Source organism: Onychomys torridus, chromosome 2, assembly GCF_903995425.1.
Source record: "Onychomys torridus chromosome 2, mOncTor1.1, whole genome shotgun sequence".
Lineage (NCBI taxonomy): Eukaryota > Metazoa > Chordata > Mammalia > Rodentia > Cricetidae > Onychomys > Onychomys torridus.
In genome coordinates this window covers 155,000,667-155,025,397 of record NC_050444.1, presented here as the reverse complement: position 1 = coordinate 155,025,397, position 24,731 = coordinate 155,000,667, and the positions used below count along the sequence as shown (strand labels likewise).

At 53.5% G+C, this 24,731-nt stretch overlaps 2 protein-coding genes across 4 annotated transcripts; one reads left to right on the top strand and one right to left on the bottom strand.

Annotated features, from left to right (window-relative positions):
• Positions 1–4,142: 4,142 nt before the first annotated feature.
• On the bottom strand, positions 4,143–7,612 carry Hspb7 (heat shock protein family B (small) member 7). The gene is made up of 3 exons (XM_036179558.1): positions 7,341–7,612; positions 6,698–6,843; positions 4,143–5,526 (listed from the first exon to the last, which is right to left on the bottom strand). The coding sequence occupies exons 1-3, from the start codon at positions 7,534–7,536 to the stop codon at positions 5,347–5,349; spliced, it is 522 nt and encodes a 173-aa protein (XP_036035451.1). The 5' UTR covers positions 7,537–7,612; the 3' UTR covers positions 4,143–5,346.
• Positions 7,613–13,256: 5,644 nt separating this feature from the next.
• LOC118578341 (chloride channel protein ClC-Kb) lies at positions 13,257–24,457 on the top strand. Of its 3 annotated transcripts, XM_036179206.1 has the most exons (19): positions 13,257–13,356; positions 13,973–14,101; positions 14,526–14,654; positions 16,039–16,178; positions 16,540–16,617; positions 16,691–16,769; positions 16,851–16,976; positions 17,295–17,379; positions 17,449–17,550; positions 18,058–18,142; positions 18,380–18,553; positions 19,640–19,709; positions 19,872–19,982; positions 20,326–20,539; positions 21,498–21,631; positions 23,506–23,594; positions 23,737–23,820; positions 24,026–24,112; positions 24,410–24,457. In XM_036179206.1, exons 1-19 carry the CDS (start codon positions 13,257–13,259, stop codon positions 24,455–24,457), a joined length of 2,064 nt encoding a protein of 687 aa, XP_036035099.1. The 3 variants fall into 3 exon arrangements, with proteins under 3 accessions (XP_036035099.1, XP_036035101.1, XP_036035100.1); XM_036179208.1 differs by lacking the exon at positions 14,526–14,654 and having other exon boundaries at positions 13,973–14,082; positions 16,056–16,178; XM_036179207.1 differs by lacking the exon at positions 14,526–14,654.
• Positions 24,458–24,731: the final 274 nt, after the last annotated feature.

Below are 24,731 nucleotides of genomic sequence, written 5' to 3'. Positions count from 1 at the left end.
TCACACAGAGAAAGGCTTTATTTCATCTTACAGCTTGTAGTCCATCATTCAGGGAAGTCAAGGCAGGAGGCTTGGAGGGAGCTGCTTCCTGTCTTGTTCACCATGGCTTTCTCAGCCTGATTTCTTACAGCACCCAGGGCCACCAGGGTAGCCCTGCCCACAGTTAGCTGGGCCTTCCCGTACCAATAATCAATTGAGAAAATGCACCACAGACTTGCATACAGGCCAATGTGGTTCCCTTTTCCAAAATGATTCTAGCTTCTGTCAAGTTGACAAAACTAGCCAGCGCACCTAGGAAGCTGGTCTCGTGTTAAGCCATGCTAAAGAGGTAGGCGGAATAATTACCCCTTCAATGAGATGACGTCCTTTCCCTTAGCATTCTGGACCCCAGGGCATCCCCTGTGATCAGTCCTGAGGAGTGGCTGAGTCCTGACTTAGAAAGGCCCAGCTTTAGCTTCTGGTGTTTTTCTGTCTCTCCCCTTTAGATGCTGCACAGAGCATCTGTGCACTTTCTCTGGGTATACAGGCCTTCCTATGCCATCTCTAAATCAGAGGTCCTCAACCCATGGGTCACGACCCCTGGGTTGAATGACTCTTTCACAGGGGTCACCTAAGACCGTCAGAAAACACAGATCATTACATTATGATTCATAACAGTAGCAAAATTACAGTTATGAAGTAGCAACAGATATAATGTTATGGTTGGGGGGTCACGACAACATGAGGAACTGTATTAAAGGATCACAGTGTTCGGAAGGTTGAGAAGCACTGCTTTAGGGCCCCCTCTCCATGGTGCTCAGGTGGCTGACCTCCAGGACGGCTTAACTCAGACAGCACGGGGTGGGGGGTGGGTGGGGTGTGTGTGTGGGGGGGAGAGGTTGTTATCCTCCATTATCCTCCAATTGAGACTGTCAGCTGCCTGCCCTGGGCTTTTTCTTTTAAACACTAATAAAATTGTCCTCTGTGCATAAACTCTGGCTTTGCTTGACTTTCAAACTTTTCCTGCCTTTCAATTCTTTAACTGTTGGAAGAAACAGACCTGTTCTTGCACATTCTAGATGGTTTCAAGCTCACCAACGGCCCCAGGTAAGGACCTGTTTTCAGTTCTAGATTGAGGGGACTAAGGCTTCTAGCCACTTCCTGCCTCCACCCTAGGGCTCAGAATGCATTTTCTCAGGGGGGCTGCAGGGGTGCAGTGCAGGGGTGCAGTGCAGGGGTTAAACTCTACCCTTGATTGCTTTTCCCGGGAGCAAAGGACCAGCCCATGTACAAGTCCTGCTGTGCTAGGGACAGTGTGTGCAGAGAGGACAGTGTACAGAGAGGTTAAGCTACTTGCACAATAACACACTGCACAGAGACAGTAGAGGCAAGATTTGACCCTAGGGACCCTTGGCTCTAGGTATGCCTCCAGAGCCCATGAGGGACCCTCCCCTCTTTACTGAGGTTCCTTTGATCTTTTCCGGGCCCGGGTCTGGGAGCAAGAGGGACAGACTGAGAAGCAGGTAGAGAGCATGCAAGGGGCGCTGGTCTGGGAGAGGAGAACCGGACTACAGTGGGAGTTCAGGGATCCCACATTTATTACTGAACCATGTGAATGCTCTTACTGTGTGACTCTGGGTGAGGCCCCAGCCCTCTCTGAGCCTGGACCTTACCATCATAGGAAGTTTGGACTGAATCCCTGAGGCATAGCCTGGCCAAGCAAATGGATGGGTCAGCTTCCCAGCATCAGGCACATGCTATTTTCATGGCTGAAACAGCGCTGAAGACAGTCTTGAAGAGGTGCACACAAGTCAGGCTTGAGACTCCGCTTTTGTGTTTGTTCGTGTGTTTGTTTTAGACAGGCTCTAATGTAGCCCAAGGCTAATCTCAAACTACTTAGCCAAGGCTAACCTTGAACTTCTGATCCACCTGTAATGGGTCCCAGAGTGTTGGGATTTCAGACATGCACCCCCAGACTCTAGAATTTGCTAGGCAGGCACTCTATCAATCCACACCCAGCCAAGACTCTGCTTTTGAGGATAAACTCTTAGGTCTGTGTGGCTGTGGAAGGAGGGAGCCTTCGGCCTTTGGAAGCCTGTGGTACTCTCATCCCCTGATGCTTGGGCCGCACCTGGCTTGGCTTCTCGGAAGGCCTCTGGCCTCTAAGGGCAGGCTACATCTTTTCAACTTCTCTCTGCTGATAGGTCTTTCCCCAAAGTTACAAGAGGTAGAAATCCTCCTTGAGACAAACCAGCCGCCACTTTTACGACCCAGGGTACTCTTGTGTAGGGAGAAGTGAGAAATTCGTAGATAGAAGTATATATATAGAGAGACAGTTAAAAAACATAGGATAGGGGGTTGGAGAGATGGCTCAGAGGTTAAGAGCACGAACTGCTCTTCCAGAGGTCCTGAGTTCAATTCCCAGCAACCACATGGTGGCTCACAACCATCTGTAATGAGATCTGGCACCCTCTTCTGTATGTATAATAAATAAATTAATCTTTAAAAAACAAAACAAAAAACATAGGATAGCTCAGGAGGGCCTGGATCCTAATGCACCAGCCCTGAACTTTATTCCAAAGAGCTTTTTATGATAATGCCAAGGGGTGGAGCAAAAGACCTCCCACTTGCTCAATACAGCCAAGTGCAGACCCTTCCAAACACCTAAAACTCAACCCGTGGTCCAATCATCCTCTTTATGCAGACCTATTGGGCAAAGCCACCAGGAAACCCAGATGGGCTACAACCCCTCCTCTCCTCATCGGCTCTGCAGAAGTAGGGGCTTCCATGTGTGGGGAGAGGGAGTATAGGCTGACCCAGCAGAGAGTTTTCTGAGCCCCAGGCAAAGATTCAAATCCCAGCGATGGCACTTCCAAGCTGGACAACCTTGGATCACTTGCTTGACCCCTCTGAACCTCCACATCCATCTGTGTGAGATGACAGTATCATCCTGCTCACAGGATTGTTGGGGTGCTTGGCACATCCTGGGCACTCAGTGATCGGGGCTCCCAGAATTAAGCTCCACCAGTGGGGGTGGGGTGCAGGGCCTTCAGCCAGGCCTATATTTAGTCTAGAAAGGGTGGGCCAGCCTGATGCCCTAGCAGGCGGAGCTGAGGAAAGACTCCTGCATGGCTGCCCCCACACCCCCGCCCTCCCGGTCAGCGGGGTCACCTTGGCTGGAGTGACAGCCCAGGGCTCCCTTAGACCAGAAGAACCTGGTTTCCAGCGGCAGGAAGCTGCCTGTACAGGGGCTGCGACCTGTGATGGGAGACACACACCCCACCCCCACCCCGACCCCCATGCTGGGGACAGCCCTCCCCCACCCCCCACCCCTACTTCCAGCGCTCACTCTCGGGCTGGTCTTCTCGCCAAGGTGAACCTGACCTCGGATGGGGGGCAAATGCGGAAGGTTGTCAGCTCCGCCCAACGCCCCAGCCCCGCGCCGATGAGTGTTGGGGCTGCAAATAGCCCAGCGGAATCCGTGACTCACAAGGCTGGAAATACGGCACCCCCACCTCCCCTCCCTGCTCCGACCGCAGTCGCCAGCGGAGCTGCTCTGGGGAGCAGCCTGCTACTCTGATTTCAGTAATTCCTGGGGGTGTGAGGAGCGAGGACCCCCCCACCCCCCACACTCCAGGCTTACGTTCAGCACCACACCCAATTGGCTGTGTCTTCGGAGCTCTGTGACCTTAGGCCAATCACTTAGCTTCTCTGGGCCTCAAAGGCCCCACGGGGAGGAGGGCGCGGGACCCAGGGGTGGGGGAGGACTTTAAGGAGGGACGTTGTGGCCCTTGGCTTGGGACAGCATAGAACACAGTGCTGGTGCAGAGTCCAGCTCAGACATTCCTCCTGAACTGAAGAATACAAAGGGAAGGGCAGGCAGGAGGGAGACAGGGTGCTACAAGCATTTCTGTAGAAGAACGCGGGATTTCTTCAGGCAGGTCTGAGGAGTCGGGAGGTCAAAGGTTCCACACATTTCAGGCCTTTAAGCTTCCTTTCCTCAGTCCAGATGTCCTCCCACACACTCAGCCCCTCCTCCCAGGTAGAACTCCAGGTGGGGTCTCCACAAATCTGTCATACTGTCCTTTTATTGTGTATAGGTTGTAGAGACCAGACAGACTCCCCTGAACCCCCACCCGCCCTGTCCCCAGGGTCCGGAGACAGCAGGAGTCAGAGGCCCCAGGGAACCCAACTAACCGAGAGCTTCCCCCTCTCACGCCTGCCTCAACTGTGGGAGACAGAGTCACAGCCGGAGTCAGAGCCCTGGTCCTCCAGGGTTAGGGCTGACAGGGGTCTTTGCCCTGGACTTGGAGGGCAGGAGGGATCTGGGTTGGGGCTCTTCCTGTGGCCACCCTGTGCAGTCAGACATGTGAGGCAGGGGGTGTAGCTCTAGAGAGTTGGAGTCAGGGGAGCTCCCCCCCCCATCCCCTGCACAGAGGTGAGCAGCTGACAGAACCAACCTTCAGCCACAAAACCCAGCATCCGACTTGCTCAGAGACGCGACATGGATGAAAGCAGAGCTAAGTCTAGTTCTAGAGCGTTTTGAATTGGGCTGCAACCACTGGGAATGAGTATTTAAGGGCTGGGACAACGGCATGTGTGTGTGTGTGTGGGGGGGGTGTATTCGTGGATTAGTAAAGTCCCATGACTGCTCTTGCTCCTACTTCCGGAGGGGATCCTCTCTGCAGGGGGAGCCACCCAGGAGCCTAGGGCTCTGGTGAACCAATCTGGCCAAAGGCACCAGCTGCTGGAGATAGGAGCCTCATGCCCTTTTAATACACACTGGGGTACAGGCGTCCTTGCCTGGTATATGTCCTAGCTGACGGGGGTCTAGGGTGACAGGCAGTCCTGGGTTTGAGGCTTGGAGAGTTGCAGCCCCAGGGAGGTGACAGTCATATCTATCTCTATGGCTTTCCTGAGGCAGTGTGTCCCCGTCCCGCACCCCCAGGCCAGCAGCTCTGCTTGTGGCGAACTCTCATAGTCCTCTTGCCAGGAGGGTCCCTGGTCCCCTGCCCTGCAGAGATGCCGTTGATGTCTCTCTGACCTTTGATCTTTTGCTCAGAGGCTCAGTCCCCATCTTTCTCCCCAAGTTGATACCTCAACTACTCTACTGTGAGCTAACATAAGGAGGTCCTATCTGGGTGAGGGCAAGAGGGTCTTTGGACTGCCTTGGGTGGAAAGGAGGGACCTAGTTTGGTGTGTGTGGGTGTGTGTGTGTGTGTGTGTGACCCACCTGGGGCCTAAGAGTGTGTGGAGTGACTGGGACCTACACTGAGATGTTCTGGGGGCCATTGTCAGGGGTCAGGATGACCTCACCAGCAGGCCAGTTGAGGAGGAGATGGGGGGAGGGCAAAGGTGGGGAGACCCTCAGATTTTTATCTCCGTCCGGAAGGTCTGCTGGACATGTTCCGTGTGTGGGTGACGCCGTGCCCGGATGGTGAGGCTACCATCCTCTCGAAGGGCCGAGGTCACCGATGTAGGGTCCACATCCTCTGGTAGTTGGCACTTGTGAGCAAAGGTGTTCACGACTGTGCCATCAGCAGCCAGCTGGGGAAGGGATGACAGGTCAGAAGTGGCTGCCCTAGCCCTCGCCCCGTCCTGGGTCCTGGTCATGCCCAAATCAAGACAGAGTCTCTTCTTTGTGTTCCCAGCTACCCTACTGCTATCAGGTATGGAAGAGCTGCAGAGGTGTGGGCTAGCCAGGAGCCAAGGGCTCTGCAGAGGGGCTCCAGAGGTCCCTAGGGGAGCTGGGTGTAGAATGGGGTTAGGTGGGGCTCAATTAGGGTTGAGCTTCCATTAGAAGTAGCTACAAGTTTGGGACGCTTGAGCCATAGTGGGGAGATGACACAGCTGTGCCCTCTGGATCCCCAGACACCCTGAGTGTCTGCCACTAGGGCCACCACCCTCCCCCGCAGTCCAGCTAGCACATAACGTCCAGCGGAGTCGGCTGGCTGAGTCACCCTTGGGACGTGGGGCTGGCGCGTGCAGTCAGTGGCCCACAGTCCTGGAACCCCTGGCAGGGCTTCTTAGTGTCTAGCCTGAATTAGGGGAGCTAACCGGGCTTGGGGGTGTTCAGGGAGGACTGGCAAATATCCTCAAAGAATAGCATGGTCCTAAGGACTGGGGCAGCTGCTCTCTGCTGGCCATGCCTTCTCTGATGACCTAGCTATCCTGAGACTCTGGGTAAAGTGTGTGGGGTTCAGGGTGGGTGTGACTCTGAGCTTCACGGCTTCTGCTCAGCCTCAGGCCCAGTGTGGAGGCACCAACACAGGACCCATGCTTCTGGCTCTGGGATGAAAGAGAGGTAGAGGTGTGGGATGAGTGGACTGTGCTGCCCAGCTTGGACCAGCCACTGCCATCTTCCTCTACCTTCTGCCGAGGAGCTGTCCTCATTCCATCATAGTCACTCACGTCTCAACCACCCAGCTTCCCTTCTGCCCACATCCCAAGATGCCTCTCTCTTCCCCAGAGGGTCCCCAGGTGCCCAAAGACAGGTTCTGTGAACCTTAGGTTGGAGGGGGACATGAGGAGGTCCCTGGACTGTGAGCCCACCGGGCAGTGGGCTACAGTTTGCTCTGGAGGAGTACAGACAGGGAAGGAACATCCATCGGTCAGGGTAGGAAGTCTCCAAAGACAGGTACAAGTAGAGAAACCAGCTAGACTAGGCAGAGTCCAGGGGAAGGTGGGGCCCACAGGGTGGGGCCGGGTCCAGACTCACCTTCTCAGCCCGCACCTCGATGTGGTTGTTGGAGGTGGTGACAATAATATCTTCAGGGGAAAAGTCTCTCATGTCCACTGTAAACTCATAGGCATCCCCGAGGGTTTTGATGTTGCCTTGTCCCCCGGGACGGGCTGTGGGCAGAACTGCCATAAGCTGGGCACCCAGCAAGCCCTGAGACCCTACTCTTCTCTCAGGGAATGAGCGCTTCTCCCAGACAACAGCCCCTCCTCACTCTTGCAGCTTACCTTGTGGGGAGTGAGGGAGTGGGGGGAGGCAGGCCCCACTCTATTCAGTCTGTAATCTATGCATGCAAATCCCTCCTTTAGCAATTCTATCCAGGCCTGGAAGCTTGGGGGGCGGGCAGCCACCCCTCAATCCCAGTCAGCCCTCCAGGACTCCTATGAGGACATGGGCCAAGGGGGACTACTGGATTCACATCTCACCCCTAGGGCCACCATTGTCCCCAGGAGGCCCACCTGTGTCATAGCCATCTCTGTCCTGGTGACCAGGTCTGTCTGGGCAGCCACATGTGGCAGTCACCCTAGCAGCACCTAGTCCTGGCAGGTGGGTGGCCGCAGCCTGCTCAGCAGCGATGTCCCCATCCGAGTCCCTCCCCTTCCCTCAGAGCCTCAGCACTTGCCTGGGAAGGCCAGGGACTCGGAGTGGGGCCTCATGAAGCTACCGAAATCCTCCGAAAACATGCTCAAAGCCTTCTCCATGGGTGGGTCCTGGGTTGGGAGGGCACGGGAGGCCGAAGAAGAAGAAGAGGAAGAGGAGGAGGAGGAAGAATGGAAGCTTCTCTCCGCTCTGAAGGCGGAGGAGGTCCGGTGGCTCATCCACAGGCAGCAGAGAGCCCCTGTCCAGGCAGGGGCTGGACTGGAGAAACGTGTGGGTGCAGGCCTCCAGGGAAGCGTGTGGGGCCCCCGACTGCCAGCGCTTTATAAGGCCCGACTGTCCCTGGGCTCAAGGCCAGCCTCTTGTGTGCTGGCTAAATTTAGGCCTCTTCATGGCCCAGAGGGGCCTGGAAATCTTCTTGGGAGAAACGGCCCTGCTGACAGCCTGACACACGGCTGGGTTGGAGGGCTGAGCTCATCGCCTGGCACTCCAAGCCCAGAGCTCCAGCCCCAAGGGCCTCTGTAGCCTGTAGCACCGGGGCAGGGGGTGGGTCCTGCCCTGTGCCTGCTCCAGGATTTTGTGGTTAGCTGTTTCCCTCACTAGCCAGGGACCCGACCCTCCTCTCAAACTGGTTCTCAGGACCTGTGCCTCCCTTATCTGACTCCTGAGGACAAGGTGTGTGCTAGGCTGTTTATGAGATACCAGGATCTCCAGGTTCGGCTGTCTCTTCAGAAAGGACAGCCCAGGGAGGGGAGCAAGAATGTCCAGGGGACCCCTGTCAACTCCCATAGGAATATCTGGGCCTGTGCAAGTTGGAATGGCTGGGATTCATCCATCCCAGATGTGCCCGACCCTTGTGCCCAAGAAGCCTATTTCTTTTCCCTGGCTACTGAGTAGAACCCCAGATTCTATGATGCTGGGCAGAAGCCAGGGGAGGCACTTTCAGGAGGCAGGTGGTCCATCAGTCCATCAGGCAGTTTTGGAACACAAACCTTGCCCTTTCTTCCCATATAACCACCTCATTTCTCTCTCCCAGGGAAGCCTCTAGTTGCTCCGGCCTTCTGTCCAGAGTCCCCAGCACCTGGAAATGTGACATAGTCTTCATGAGTTCTAACACCTCTCGGTACCCCTCATCCCTGCTCCCTGGAGCAGGATCACCTGTCTCTCTCCCATTAACCTAGGAGTTCCTGAATGTGAGGTCTGCCCCTCTTGTCTCTGGGTCCACAGAGCCAAGCCCAGAGCTGCATTCCTGGTGGATGGGCAGTTAGGACAGGGCAGGGCACAGCTGGGGGTCTGAGCGATGGCTGGTGCTAAAGGGATACGTCACCCCCGGACTCCTGCTGGTACCTAGTCTGTGTTGCCTATCCTAGCTGGCGGGGCTTCAGGGGAGTCACCTGTACTGAGGTAAGATGGAAAGACAGACGTGGGGGTCAGGTGGGGGCCCCCCAGAGCAACCTTCCATGGAAACAAGAGCCACCAGCTAAAAGCAGACACGTTGTCACTGTGCTGAAGGCCTGAGTCACCACTGCTGGGTGTCAGCTCTCTTTACTCCCCCCCCCACCCGCCCACCATTCCCCCTCCTTTCCCCCTCATCCCTGAGGAGTCATCCACATAAATATTTGAGTCCTCTGGCTTCAGTGGCCAGGCAGGACCTCAAAAGGTCATCAAGGTTATTCTCTGACACCAGGCATGCGTCCGACAGATCACAGAGGCAGGAGGAACTTCAAAGATGACCCAGTCTATAGTTGGGTGTGGTGGCACATGCCTGTCATCCCAGGAGGTTCAGGAGGAGTTCAAGGCCAGTCTCAGCTTCATAAGAAGCTGGGGGTCATTATTCCTGAGACCCCGTTTGAAAAACAAAACAAAACAAAACAACAACAACAAAACAATTGCCCTAAACGGCCTCTCCAAAACCCAGGGGACATCACGGGAGAGGGAACAGAAGGACAGTGGGAATGGAAGGATGGGGAGGCAGGCACATGGTGGGGCTCAGTCACCTGCATATGACATGACCTTGCAAACAAGAGTACACAGCAGCTGTGGCTGTCTGCATGGGGCCTGGGGAAAGAGGGACATTTGGAGGGGTAGGGTGAGTTAGGAGGAAGGAAGTGATGGAGTGGGAATGGAGTGAGAGGGGGTCACAGGGTGGGGTGAGGGTGATCTGAGTTCGCAGTACACAGCATGAGACTATCAAAACACAAGAAGCCAGGGGCTGGAGAGATGGCTCAGCAGTTAAGAGCACTGGCTACTCTTGCAGAGGACCAAAGCTCCATTCCCAGCCACATGGTGGCTACAGCCCTCTGTAACTCCAGGTCCAGGGGATCCAATCACCTCTTCTGGTTTCCACGAGGAGCATCAGGCATGCATATGGTGCACAGTCATACAGGTGGGCAAACACTAGTACTCACAGAATAAAAAAGTATATTTTTTTAAAAAGGCCAAGAACTCCAAAAAAGATGATGGTCCAGTCTCTTAAATTTGGGCCATCTTCCTCCCTGGGAGCACTTTCAGAAACACAGGTGCTCCCCAAGATTCTGATCTAGGGAGCTGGAGAGATAGCTCAGAGTACTGCTTTGGCAGAGGAGCTAAGTTTTGATCCTAGCACCCACAGTAGACGGCTCATAACCACCTATAACTTCAGCTCCCAAGATGCAACCCCTGCTTCTGACCTCTGTGGGCACTACACTTATGCACCCACACATAAAAGCAATTAAAAATAAAATAAAACTTGAAAATTTTTTTAGATTTATTCATTTTTTAATTTTATGTGTGTTTTGTCTGCATGTATACATGTGTACCACGTGAATGCTTTGTGCTTATGGAGACCAGAAGAGGGTATTGGATCCCCTGGAACTGGAGTTACAGATGGATTGTGAATTATCCATGTGGGGGCTGGGACTTGAACCGGGGTCCTCTGTAAGAACAAGTGCTCTTAACCACTGAACCATCTCTCTGGCCCAAAATAAACCTGATGATTTAATAATATAATCAATCAACAAATAAAATGATTCTGATGTGGGGTTCTGAGGACCAGGAATTCTTTCTCCTCAGCTCTTTTCACAGCCAGCCTGGAGGCCAAAGTAAGGAATCCACTTACAGAACACCTCCTGGGTGATGTTTAGGCCTGAGAGACTTGGATGACTGGAAGGCAGGCAGGCCCACGCTGCAAGGCTCACAGGACAGGATGGTTGGGGCTCCGGACGAAGGAAGGAGCTGGGTGGCAGGCCTGCTCTGGCTTCAGACCTGGTCTAACAGGAGAGCTTCCTCTGCTGCTCAGGCACCTAAAACAGGAGGAAGACCTTGGGGCGGGGAGACGGGCAGGCAGGGTTAGTGTATTTGGGAGGGACTTACCCTGACCACAGGAACCCCTGACATTCCTGTCTCTGTTTCCTGGTGCTCACAGTGGGGTGTGGACGTGTGAGGCCAGCTGTGACACTAATGCCAGCTAGCTGCCAAGACCAGGGACGTGTTTGGGTTGTCCACAGAACAGCTAACCATCTGTTGACAGTTGGGTACGGCGAGGGTGGCCCTGGCTGTGTAGAAGAGCAGGCTCCTGCCCCCTACATCACAGAAAACATACCTGCTCCTGTTCTGAAGTAACTAGGGTTAGAAGCTGTTAAGAGTCTTGGATTTCAGTCGGTCATGGAGGAACATGATTTTCAGACTGGTGGCTTTGACCAGGGTGGCAAGGGGAGAGGGGCAAATTACCCCTTGCCTAGATTTTTCTTTCCTCCTCCTCTTCCTTCTCTTTCCCTCCTCCTCCTCCTTGACACATGTGCCCAGGTTGCACTCCAGTGTGCTGTGAAGAGGATGATGACCATACACTTTCGATCCTCCTGCCTCTAACCTCCCAAGAACTGGGACTGCATGCATGTGCCACCACACTGGGTTTATGTGCTGCTAGGGACTGAACTCAGGGCTTCGTGCATGCTGGGTAGGCTTCATACATGCCAGGCAGCCACTCAGTTACTAACTGAGCTGCATCAACAGCTCCAAAATCTTCTAAAAGTAGCCCCAGGCACAAATTCTTTATACCGCGTCCATTTCCTACTAAAGCTTTGGGAGCTTGGAGATGGGACAGACTGTCTGGGGCCGAGCTCAGGCTCTGCTATGTGGCCATCGGTAAGTGACCGTATTTCCCTTTCATCAAGCATCTGCAAAGTGGTGTCGTTACTCTAGTTCACAAGGGTGTGGAGGCTGCTCTGAACAGCAGAGCAGTGCTTCCAACACACACACAAACACACACATTCATGTGTACACGTGCACACACCCACAGATGCATGCACACACACATACATGTGTACACATATGCACATGCACACACATATTCACACATGCATACACACTCATATGTACACGTGCGCACACCCACAGATGCATGCACACACATACACACATACATGTGTACACATATGCACATGCACACACATATTCACACATGCATACACACTCATATGTACATGTGCACACACTCACAGATGCATGCAAACACATATACACATGCATACACACATATTCACACACACACACATGCACGCATGTATCCATCTCCTGACATTTTGTCAGAAGGCCCAGCCAGAGCCACAGCTCAAGGGAGCTGGGCATTGAGGGGTAGTTTTCTGAGATTTAGGAACTAGATGAAAAGCTTGTTCATTTATTTGTCTGTGGTCTCCAACCTTCCCAGTTCACCATTCTTGCCTTCCTTTCCTCCCCTGAACAAGATGGGGCTGTCAGAGCGAGCCCACAGAACAGTGTGCATGCTTAGGGGTAGGCAAACCATGGTGGGAGTCCAGATTTTGACCCCCAGCCTTTGGGGTCTTCGAGGTGGTGGTATTGGATCCATGCCATCACCCCAGCTGGCCTCTGTGATCTCGGACAAGAAACCTTACAGTTGTGTGATGCTGTTATGGGCTGTCTCCCTGGACTTGGGGAGAACTCAGTCATTTGGGACAGTTCTGAGCATTGTGGGGCCAGCCATGGTGACCCCATTGCTCTGTACCCATGTGTTTTCAGCTGCACCCTCTCCTCTTCCTCCCTCCTCTTATACTTTCAAACCCTTTTCTATGTCTGGCTGAGAGTCCAGACCCCGAGGCTCAGCTACGGTAGAGCACCCTCCCTGTCCTGCATGTTCAGTGGCTCTGTTCCCAGGCCCAGACCCCAGGAGGCCCAGGGTCTTACCACATTAGAGCATGCTCCTTCTGCCTAGCTCTCTAGCTGAGACAGTCTGCCCCTCCCAACTCCTCAGAAGCTTCCTGGTCAGTCAGTCTGGTGAGTTCTGACCAGTTTCTCAAGGACATTCATAATGGCTTCCTTAACCCCAGGATGGGAGGGGAGGGTGTTGATTGGTGGCAGGCACACCTGTCCAGGTGCACCGGTGCTACAAACAAAGAGACTGTGTCTGAGGGCCTGTCCGGGCTTCAGCAGGACGCACTGGCAGGTGAGGGACAGCGGGGTGCTGAGTGGGGCATGGACTTGGACAGCATCTGCCAGGGGCAGTGCAAACATGGAGGGGGTGTGGGACCTTGAGGTGTTTGTCCTCAAGGATCTCCTTCAGGACTTGGGGGGTCTTCTGGCTATACGGCATCACAGCTGCCCATTGGGACCCCACAGGGACAGGCTATCCCTGGGCAAAATGACCACTCTGAGTAGAAGGAACAGCCTAGTGTCTCGGGATAGTAGTGGGAGTTGAAACAGGGAACTGGTTCTGGACATGGAAGGACACTATACAATACACTATACAATGACCACCTTGCGTGTAAAATGGAACCTTCCAGATAAGACACACATGCCAAATCCCTATGGGTCATGTGGGACATGCCCGTGCACAATACACTCAGCTTTCCCTCTTAGTTAAGCAGCAGCGTACATTGGACTATCCTAGAAATGGGGCACAGGTGCACAGCGGCTCACCAAGCAACTGTCCACTTGTTGTTAGAAAACAATGGAGGAACTAGTGGGGCTTCGAGAGGGTTCCTCAGGGAAGCCAGTGACTCTGCGAGAACTGTGGAGTCCGTGTCCACGCAGCCGCAGAAGCATCCAGGGTAAGAACTGGGTCTTTATCTCAGCGTCCGCACAGAACAGCACCCACCCTAGGCCCAAGATCTCCCCGCTTCTGTTTGCTTCCGGATGACACATGCAGAGTCTCTTGGGTGGCAAAAGGAAGGGTCTGTATGTTCCCCTTGAATCTTTGTAGCCAGAGGCCAGAGAGAGCAGGGACCCCAGAATGAGGCAGAGTACAGGCACTGGTGGCCACAGAGAGGGCCAGCTTCGAGGTGGGGCCGGAAGCTGGTGATTAGGGATGTAGCTGGACACCCCTCCTCACAGTGTTCTCTAGGATGTAGACCCTACACAAATACTGACCAGAGCTGCAATGTCAGGCTTTTCCAAACCCCACTGCCCCCTTTAACCATCCCTCCAGTTCCCAGTGTGGGAGGAGCTGGAGGGGAAGGTCAAGGTTTTCTGTAGGGCCAGGCATGATGCTCACAGTGCCATTGCACATACTTGACACAAAACATGCTTGAGCCTCCTGTGAGGCACAGTCCCTCTTCATCATTTGAACTTTGGCCCCAGGGTTCCTACCCTGTTTTGCCTGGCCTTCCCTGCCCAGAGCCTGAGCAGCCCCTAGGGAAGGAGCTGTGACCCCAGTGTCCTGCCCAGGGGGCCTGGAGTGGCTGAAAAGGCGCCTGTTCCGCGTGGGTGAGGACTGGTACTTCCTGATGGCCCTCGGGGTGCTCATGGCTCTCATCAGCTATGCTATGAACTTCGCTGTCAGGAGTGTGGTCAGAGGTGAGGCCTCCCTGGCATGCACACCCCCTCGGGGCAATAGGAATCCTACATTGGGCTTGGGATGCCAGCTGGACAGCCAGGGGCAGCGGGATGGGGCAGGGCTGTGAATAGCCAGGCCTGGAATTAACTTTACTTGGCTCTTGACTTGCTGTGTGTCTCTGGGCAGGCTCTGTACCCTGCTGGGTCTCTGTCATCTCATCTACACAGAGGGTGGAGCCTCCTTCATCTGAGCTTGGCCACCCTGTTCCTTCTCTCCCACCTTGTTATCCACTCAATGGCCCTTGACCCCAGACAGAATTTTCTCCTCTACTTCTCATTGGGTGGCCTACTTGGGCCTTTCCCTGGTCTGTAAGTGGGCACTGTAGTGTCTGTCCCCAGGGCTGTAGAGGCTCTGGGTGGCTCCCTGACAACTGGGCATCTCCAGCACACAAGTGGCTGTACAGGGAGATTGGGGACGGCCACCTGCTCCGGTATCTCTCCTGGACTGTGTACCCTGTGGCCCTCCTGTCCTTCTCCTCCGGCTTCTCTCAGAGCATCACGCCATCCTCTGTAGGTGAGTCATGGTCACCTGGGTCTCTGGCCAGCCTGCGTTGTCTTGTAGTCCCCATGGGTCCAAATCCTTTCACATTCTGTAATACTTCTCAGGAGAGAGGACAGGGAACAGTGACCCCATGTTAATGCTGAGGAAGCAAGCTTGGAAGAGCCAGGCCATTTATCCAAGGTCACACAGGGGACAACAGAGGGCCCAGAACATCACCAGTTCTGTCTGATTTCCCTGGGCTCCTCTGGGCCAAAAAGGAGAATTGGTTCCCATTTAGGACTATAGCCAATGACCAGATCCTCTAGGTCTCTGGAGCTGCCTCCAGCTACAGTCTCTGTAGGGGATGGGGGGTGAGGAGAATCTTGAAGGTACATCTGACCCCCAGTTTCTTCTTTTGGCAACTGTTATGAATCCTACTCATAGTAAGAATGAGGAAGCAGTAAGTTTATTGGGCTTACAGAGTATGGGCGAGGAGTGAGCTAGAGGAGCTTAAAGGATTCAAAGGCCTCTGCATGACTGAAAAGCCCACCCCAGCATGGGTGGCAACTGATGAAAAGTGGGCATTGTAGGCAGTTCTACCAACTATCAGAACATTGCCTCTCCCCTGTATTTGTTGCTGCTGATAAAACCTTAGGGGAGGAGCTTTGTGAATCCTGTAAACTTCAGGAGTTTCCTGTGCTTTGTGAGTTTCTTTTTAAAATTTTATTCATTTATTTATTCATTCATTCATTCAAGACAGGGTTTCTCTGTGTAGCTTTGGTGCCTGTCCTGGATCTCTCTCTGTAGACCAGGCTGGCCTCAAATTCACAGAGATCTGCCTGCTTCTGCCTCCCGAGTGCTGGGATTAAAGGTGTGCGCCACCACTACCCAGCTTTATTTTTATTTTAGGAACATTAGTGTTTTGCCTGCATGTATGTCTGTGTGAAGGTGTCAGGTCTCCTGGAACTGGAGTTACAGACAGTTGTGAGCTGGGTGCTGGGAATTGAACCTGGGTCCTTTGGAAGAATAGTCAGTGCTCTTAACCTCAGAGCCATCTCTCCAGCCCCATGAGTTCATTTCTTAAAAAAAGAAAAACAATTAAAGTCAGGGTCTTATTATATAGCTCTAGATGGCCTGCAACTTGATACATATACCAGGCTGCCCTTGAACTCATGGAGATCTGCCTGCCTCTGCTTTTTGACTGCTAGGATTAAAGACATGAGCCACCATAGCCAACTTATTTCTTGAATCTTAACCAGCCTCTCTCCCTGCTCTATGAAGGAATGTTTCAGTTCAGAAGAAAAAGCTCCACAAGAGAGGCTCCATAGGAAAGTACCCCAAGAGTGCTGTGTACACAGGGTGCTAAACAAATTAATGCAGACCCTTTTTCTCTCTGTCCTCTGCCTGTCTGGACCAGGGTCTGGGATCCCAGAGGTGAAGACCATCTTGTCTGGTGTGATCTTGGAGGATTACCTAGACATCAAGAACTTTGGGGCCAAGGTGACGGGCCTCTCCTGCACCCTGGCAACAGGCAGTATCTCCTTCCTGGGAAAACTGGTACAGACCGGGGGTGGGGTGGGTGGTGGTGGTGGTGGTGGTGGTGGTGGTGCATCTGCCACCGCATTGTCCTGCCCTGACTTCCATATCCCACACTACAGCCAGCCTAGCTTTGGGGAGCCCAGTCTTGGGGGAGCACATCCAGGTCCCCAATTGCGACAAAAAACATCTTGGGGTGGTGGAGGGCTAAGACAAGGACCTGATGCTAGTCCATTGCTGGGCAAGGCTTGTACTCTCTTTCCTAAGAAGGAAGAAGAGAGAGAAGGAGGGGGTAGAGGAGGAAGAGGGGAGGGGAGTAGGCAGGGTGGGGCGGTAGAGTACAGCTTCCCCAGCCACAGGACCACACTGCCTCACCCTGCAGGGCCCCTTTGTGCATCTGAGTGTGATGATTGCTGCTTACCTGGGCCGTCTGCGCACCAAAGTCATCAGGGAATCTGAGGTGAGAAGGACGGGGTTGGGCCTCCTTGGGGAAGGGGTGTGGAGAGCAGAGCCCAGGATACTCTTCTTCCCAGAATAAGACCAAGGAAGTGGAAATGCTGGCCGCAGGAGCAGCGGTGGGCGTGGCCACAGTCTTCGCAGCCCCCTTTAGCGGTGAGAGCTCCTGCACCCCCCTCCCCACACCTTGTCCTGCAGCCAGGGGATAGAGGTCCTTCTGAGCTGTGTGTCCCCTAGGTGTCCTGTTCAGCATTGAGGTCATGTCCTCTCACTTCTCCGTCTGGGATTACTGGAGGGGTTTCTTCGCTGCCACCTGCGGGGCCTTCATGTTCCGCCTTCTGGCGGTCTTCAACAGCGAGCAGGGTGAGCCCCGAGTGGGGACCTTCTCCCCTTCTTCTTCTGCTTCCCTCTGTTTCTGCTCCCTCTTCCTTCCCTCCACTCCTTCCTCTCCCAGTCCTTCCGAGAGAACACAGGGGCTGACCTATGTTAAGCACGGATGATGCGGGTGGAGGGTCCTAAGGGCAGGAAGAGTTGAGTCCAGCTGGGAGACTAGCCAGGTGCTTAGAATTGCAGGGAAATTCGGGGGTTAGGTCTGATGCCATGTCCACCCTGGAGTGAGTTACTCTGAGCCTTTGGGTGGGGAAGACTGGCATCTGAACCCCCACTTTCTTCCTTCTCCAGAGACTATCACCTCCATCTACAAGACCCGCTTTCCGGTGGACATACCTTTTGATTTACCAGAGATCTTCTTTTTTGTGGTCCTGGGGTGAGTGGGGTCCCAAACCCTGAAAGCCATATTCAAGCTAAGATAGCTCACCCTCACCTCCACTTCCAGGGCCATCTGTGGCATTCTGAGCTGTGGGTACAACTTTTGCCAGAGAACTTTCCTATTCTTCCTCAAGGCCAATGGGTTCACCTCCAAACTGCTAGCCACCAGGTAGGCCGGGCCCCTCAGGGAGTGGCCCACTTCCAACCTCCCATAAAGACCCACCCCTTTCACTGAACCCTTCTTCCCAAAGCTCCTCCTAGCTCACACCTCACTTGTGGTCCCCTGTCAAGTGCGGTTGCCATTGCCCCATTTACAGGAAAATGAAGCCCCTCACTGAGTCTCTCTGACCCCTGAGTTCACAACCCCCTCCCTGATCCCTGTCTCTCCTCTCCCAGCCTCAAGCATGCATACCTGCCTTTAGCGTTCCTTATGCCAGCGAGGCCAATCCTCATCCTGGCCCGCTACTCCTGCATCCCAATCCCTTTCTGTCCCAAACTCTCCTCCAGCCCCTTCCCATCTCACACCAGGTCTCCTGGTCTCAGTCCATCTCTTCCTTCTCGGAGTGGGGGACATCTGGAAGTTTCTATCCTTTCTCCTTGGTAGTCCTTTCTACAGTGTGAACACCAAGGCTGTGGGGAAGGAGAGGAGACCAAATGAACTCTTATCCCCCAACAGCAAGCCTTTGTACTCAGCTCTGGCCGCCCTGATCCTGGCCTCTATCACCTATCCACCTGGTGTGGGCCGCTTCATGGCTTCCCGGGTAAGGAGTGCTAAGCTTGGTGATGGGTGGTGAGCCCCATTTGTCGTCCCTTCCAACTGTATATTTTCACCCAGTCCCCTCAAACCCCACTAATGTCATTTTCAAATGACGATGTGTAGCTCAGCATTGGCAGAGCCATCCTCAGGGTCCCTGGCTGGGAAGGGGTACAGTAGTTGAGGCTCAGATGGGCAGCAGGACAGATGGGGACATGCTAACCTACCACTGTCTCTGTCCCAGCTGTCCATGGAAGAACATTTGGAAACACTGTTTGACAACAACTCATGGGCATTGATGACCAAAAACTCATCCCCACCCTGGCCAGCGGAGCCAGATCCCCAGAACCTGTGGCGGGAATGGTGCCACCCACAGTTCACTGTCTTTGGGACACTAGTCTTCTTCCTTGTCATGAAGGTGGGCCCCTTGTATAGGCAGAGCCATGGCAAGTCCTGGGTGAGAGAGGTTGCTTCCTGAGCTGATGCCTAGAGCCTTGCCTCCCACCAGCTCCCTGATCTGACCCTGACACACTGTGTGCCTCAGAAACCCTCCCAGCCTCAATTCCTCCCCTCTTCTCTTCCTCCTCTTCCTTCATTTGAGGGGTGCAGTCTCACTGTGTAGCCTAGGCTTGTAACTTATGTTCCTCCTTCCTCACACTCCCAGGTGCTGGGTGACAACCATGACCCATGGCAACTAGTTCTCTTATTCTTTACCAGAATGCGTGTGTGTGCATGTGCATGAGTGTGTGCATTCAAGCGTGTGCCAGAATGCCATAGTGTAAAGTGGAGGTCAGAGGACAACTTACAGAAGTCAGTTTTTTCCTTCCACCACGTGTAGGTGGACTTTTCTTTCCTGCCTACCAGTTCCCAAAAAACCAACATGGAAACTTAATATTAATTATAAAGTCTTGGCCAATAGCTCAGGCTTATTAACTAGCTCTTGCAACTTAAATTAACTCATTTCTATTCATTGTCACGTGGTATTACCTCTCTTTCATCTTGACACTCCTGTTTTCTCTCTGTGTCTGGCTGGCGACTCCTCTGACTGCATCGTTCTTCCCAGTGTCTTCAGTCTGGTTTTCCCACCTAACCTTATCTTGTCCAGCTATTGGCCAGTCAGCTTCTTTATTAAACCAATCACGGCAATAATATACACAGTGTACAGAAGGATTATTCCACAGCAACCATGTGGATTCCAAGGACCAGACTGAAGTGGTCAGGCTCAGTGGCAAGAACCTGACACACAGACCCTGATCCCCATTATTCTTTGAGATGGAATAGCTGTCTTTTCATAAAGGACAGCCTGAGAGAGAAGAGAGGAACAAACCTGGCATGTGGTTTGCACACAGTGGGTGCTTTACTGAGGCTTGGTTCCTCCCCTGGTTGATGTCATCTCTAGTGCCAGATCCTGGGCACCTTTTCTCTAGGAACCTCCCACCCCTCCCTCATCCATGCCCTACTGTTTGCTTCTATCTCCTGCCATGTGGGTACAACCTCCCTGCAGTTCTGGATGCTGATTCTGGCGACCACCATTCCCATCCCCGCTGGGTACTTCTTGCCCATATTTATATATGGTAAGATTGGAGTTCCAAAGGTCTGAGAGGGATCAGGGGCACTAGGGCCATGGCTTCCCTATACCATCTCCCTCCCAAGGTGGTATTGGGGATGGGGCAGGGTTTGAGAGCCTCGGGGGTCAGGTCAGCATGGTTGTTTCTTTCATCCGGACTCTGTGGCAGGAGCTGCCATCGGGCGCCTCTTAGGAGAGGCCCTGTCTGTCGCCTTCCCAGAGGGCATTGTGGCTGGAGGTGAGGTCAATCCCATCATGCCTGGGGCCTATGCTTTGGCAGGTGAGTGGACCTGGGACCAGCAGGGGGCAGACTTCATGGGTTGGACTGCCACAGGAGGAGTGCATCTCACTGAACCAGTGTGTCCATGCTCCTCAGTAGGCCTGTCCACTCCCTGAGCCGTCCCATCCTCCAAGCCTTCCAGCTTTCTCTCTTTTCTTTCCCCATCCTCCACCTGCTCCGAATCCCTTTCCCAGTATCTTGCCGTGACCGGGTACTCCCAACAGTTGCCAGTATGTGCTCTTTATGCACTGCTGAGCCTGACCACGGTCACGCTGTGCCCACCTTGCCCTCTGGGTGAGCCTGGCTCCTGGCCTCAGTCACCCACCATAGTTCTATCCTGCAGGTGCTGCTGCCTTCTCGGGGGCAGTGACCCACACCATCTCCACGGCGCTGTTGGCCTTTGAGCTGACTGGCCAGATTGTTCATGCATTGCCTGTGCTGATGGCAGTGCTGGTGGCCAATGCCATCACTCAGAGCTGCCAGCCCTCTTTTTACGAGGGCACCATCATTGTCAAGAAACTGCCATATCTGCCATGGATTCGTGGCCGCAAAATTGGGTGAGCCTCAGGCTGGCTGATGAAGTGATGATGCTGGGTGTTCTGGGGGTGGAGGGACCCCTGGGAAACACCAGCTCAGCTGACTTTGAACTATAAGGGTGTAGGACAAATACATAACTGCCCTCTGGTCCTCGACATCCCCAGAACCTATGTGCTGGGTGAGGACCCGGTCTCTAGCAGGCAAGGCTGATAGGGAATGAGTACCAGATGGGGAAGCCCTTCTATTTCCCTCCCCTGCTCTGATGGCCTTTCTGGGTGGTTGGCATGCAAATGGGCTCCGAGGTCCTTCCTTGACCAGATTGTACCCTAGCAACTTCGGTCCCCAAAGTGGCACATCTCAGAGAATTCAAGAGTCACTGAATTCAAGGTCCGGCTCCAAACAAGTCTCAATTTCCAAGCCTTTAAGATACATGTAGTTCTAGCCGGGCAGTGATGGCGCACACCTTTAATCCCAGCACTCGGGAGGCAGAGGCAAGTGGATCTCTGTGAGTTCGAGGCCAGCCTGGTCTACAAAGGGAGTCCCAAGGCAGCCAGAGCTGTTACACAGAGGAACCCTGTTTTGAAAATAAAACAAAACACAAACAAAGATATGTGTGGTTCTCATAGCTTCCAGAGCAGTGGTTCTCAATCTGTGGGTCACAACCCCTTTGGGTCAAATGACCCTTTTACAGGGATCACCTAAGACCATGGGGGAAACAGGGAGACTTACAGTTTATAACAGAAGCAAAATTGGAGTTATGAAGAACCAAAATAGTTTTATGGTTGGGCTTCACCGCACCCCGGGGAACTGTATTAGAGGGTGGCAGTGTTAGGACAGTTGAGAACCACGGTCTAGAACCCATGGGTTTCTCCAAACCCATCCGTGAGAAACACGGGTCTTCTCCCAGCAAGGTGCCTTGTCCCAGGGGCCGGGATCTCCCCATTCCAGGGCCTGACAGGTGCCTGCCTCTGCCCACAGCTCCCACCCAGTAACTGTGAATCACTTCATGAACTGTACCTTCACCACACTGGCCAAGGACATGGCCCTGGAGGAGGTGGTCAAGGTTATGATCTCCACAGATGTGCCCCAGTACCCCCTGGTGGAGACTGCAGGTATGGAGCAGCTGCCTGGGAAGGGGTTGGGCTTCCCTTCACTTTCCTCTAAGGCCCCAGGGCAACAAGGGTAGGTGTGGGTCAGATCTGCTCCTTAACTCAGGCTCTGCAATTGGGCAATTGGGTGACTGTGTGACTTGGGGCTAGTCCCTTAATTTCTCTTGAGTTTCATTTCTTCCTGGAGAAAATGGACCTAAAAACCACTTCTCCTGGAGAAAGGAGGGTGATGCTTAAACTAAAGATAAGGAAGGGATGCTTGTAAAGCAGCCTGGGACTGGTTCTTTGGATTGTGGGAACCAAGTCTTGTGTGCTAATATTGACAACAGGGCTACTGCTTCCTCTCTACATCCCTAAGTTCCCCATTCCAGTTGCCAAGATGAGCTCATCCCTTTTTTTTTTTGGTTCTTTTTGAGACAGGGTTTCAGGGTTTCTCTGTGGAGTTTTGGTGCCTGTCCTGGATCTTGCTCTGTAGATCAGGCTGGCCTCAAACTCACAGAGATCTGCCTTGCTCTGCCTCCTGAGTGCTGGGATTAAAGGCGTGCGCCACCACAGCCCAGCAAGCTCATCCTTTTAAAGACAAATACAAATGAATGGTGTTAAGTCTTAGGGAGGGATCTAACCCAAGTACCCTCTCTAGTTCACAAAGCACAGTGTCTAAGTGGGAAGATAACCCAGGTTGGGGAGGAGCCACCTGAACCTCACTAGGGCACCTATCCATCCAAAAATGTCCCCTCTCTGCAAATGAGATGGGGAGCACACTTGGCGGGGTAGCGCTGTTGGAGTCTGGTGCCCATTTGCCCTTCAGCAGGCCACTTGAGCAGTGAGCAACAGGCACAACCACTGCCATCTATATGCCCCAATCAAGAGGAATAAAGTTCAATTCCCAGCAACCACATGGTGGTGGCTCACAACCATCCGTTAATGAGATCTGGTGCCCTCTCTGGTGCACAGGTATATGTGCAGACAGAACACTGCATACATAATAAACAAACAAACAAACAAACAAATAAATAAATAAATAAATAAATAGAGGGAGGAGGAGGAGGAGGAGGAAAAGAAGAAGGATAGCCCTGCCAAGAGGCTTCACCTCCTAGAATTGGTTTGAGTCATAGAGCTCCCAATGAAACAGACCTCTGGATACCCACAGCCCACCCAGGAAGTAGCTAGTTTATAAAATGAGGGAGGGGCATTTCTATTGTGTTATCTAGTTGCCAAGTGTGTTTGTGGTGCTAGGGACTGAATCCAGGGCCAGGTGAATGCTGAGTAAGCTCCCTGCTACTGAGCTAAAGCCGTGTCTAGTCCCAGAGTTTCTGTTTTCTGGAGAGAAGAGAAAATATCAAGCCAGATCCTCAGTGAAGAACACCTACCAACAACTCTCGCGATGCCTGTAAACTCCCACCATGTGTTCAGGTTAATCGGGTTGGCTTAGCCCCAGAACTCAGTAGGATCTCAGATTATAGTGAGCCTTGGGGTTCACTTTTCCACTGATGTGACTCAGATTTTTAACTGGACAGAAATCAGAGAAGAGAGCCCAGCTGTGACACCCAAATGCCAAGAGCTAATGTCCTCAGTTTCTCCCTCCTAAAATGGGGCGTGAGGGTATCAGAATATCTGCTGGCCCTCTGGCAGCCTTGCCAGCTGCCCTCAGCTGCCATGTTCCTTTGGAAGCTGAATGGTTTAGGGAAACAATTAACCCACCAAAGCCTCAGTTTCCCATTCCGTAAATTGGGTGATAAGGATTCTAAAAGACCACACACATGTTTATGTAAGTTTCCTCAGACATGAGAGCACCCTGCAAGGTCTCCGCACATAGTAGGTACTCAGCAAATGCAACTTCTATGTCCATAATGTATCCCTCCCTCTGCATTTTCTAGAGTCTCAGACGCTGGTGGGCATTGTAAAAAGGACTGACTTGGTGCAAGCCCTTCAGACTGAGCCAACTTCCTGGGCTCCAGGCCAGCAGGTGGGTCCCCCTGCCAGGTGTGGGGACAGGGTGGGGCCTGTGAACCAGGCTGTTCAAGGAGGAGATGGCTGACCTTTAGAGAGAGGAGTTCGGAGATGAGGATCTAGAAGAAGGTGGCTGAGCCCAGGCCCCCTATTCCCAGCCCTGTCTCCAGGATATCTTGGCTAGTGGTTGCCCCACACACCCAGTGACACTGAAGCTGTCCCCAGAGACTTCCCTGCATGAGGTAAAACTAGGGAGTGGGGGTGGAGGCCTGGGAGGCTGGCTAATGGTGGACCACCAGGTTCCTTCCATCGGAGGCTTTGCCCAGCGCCTCACGTGGACTCTGGCTACCCCTAGTGGTCAGCTTGCACATCGCAGTCTGCTCACCAGGCATAGAGAAGGGTGTGTGGGCAGAGGGAGGTCAGCCCTTCCTCTCAATCCCCCTCCAGACACACAACCTCTTTGAGCTGCTGAACCTTCAGTTGCTGTTCGTGACGTCACGGGGCAGAGCTGTGGGCTCTGTGACCTGGATGGAGGTACTAGGATCTTGAGGGTGGACAAAACTGAGGATGTGGGAGCACCAAATACTTCCTGCCAAAGCCTAAGGACTCTGATGTAACCCACTTTCCGGATGAGAGTGGCCACTGGGCCTGGGACCCCAGACAATGGCTGCCACTCTCTGGGTTCATTGATTCTATCTATGCAAGGGACAGGACCCCCCCACACACACTCTAAATCTTCCTTAAGGGGAGCCACCAGTGCCTAAGCCCCTGAGGGACAAGTCTTCACCTCCTCTAACCATTCCCCCTCCCTACCTTCTATTTCTCTGTTAGTTGAAGAAAGCAATTTCAACCCTGACCAATCCACCCACCCCCAAGTGAGTCAGTGTGTGTGCGTGGGGGGTGTCGACAGCCTGGGGGTGGCAGTGGGGGATGGGAGCAGCAGCCTGGGGGGGAGTCAGCCTTGGGGGGAGTCAGCCTTGGGGTCTGAAGCCTTGGGGTCTGCAGCCTGGAGGGGATGGCAGGGAAGGTAGGGGGTGGGGGGACAGGGATGACAGCCTCGGGGCAGCAGCCTGGCACCCAGTCCCTCAGCTGCTGCACAGCTCAGTTTCTTGGCACAACAGGGCATCTCCACTCAGCCAAGAAGAGAGCCCCC

Bases quoted from the DNA above. Each gene is read 5' to 3' on its own strand.
- Hspb7 (XM_036179558.1), bottom strand. From the start codon at position 7,536: ATGAGCCACCGGACCTCCTCCGCCTTCAGAGCGGAGAGAAGCTTCCAT. The intron at 6,844-7,340 runs GCAAGTGCTGAG...AGCTTATGGCAG, and splicing joins CGAGTCCCTGGCCTTCCCAG to TTCTGCCCACAGCCCGTCCC. The intron at 5,527-6,697 runs GTGAGTCTGGAC...TCCCTTCCCCAG, and splicing joins TCGAGGTGCGGGCTGAGAAG to CTGGCTGCTGATGGCACAGT.
- LOC118578341 (XM_036179206.1), top strand. From the start codon at position 13,257: ATGGAGGAACTAGTGGGGCTTCGAGAGGGTTCCTCAGGGAAGCCAGTG. The intron at 13,357-13,972 runs GTAAGAACTGGG...TGTCCTGCCCAG, and splicing joins CAGCCGCAGAAGCATCCAGG to GGGGCCTGGAGTGGCTGAAA. The intron at 16,770-16,850 runs GTGAGAGCTCCT...TGTGTCCCCTAG, and splicing joins CTTCGCAGCCCCCTTTAGCG to GTGTCCTGTTCAGCATTGAG.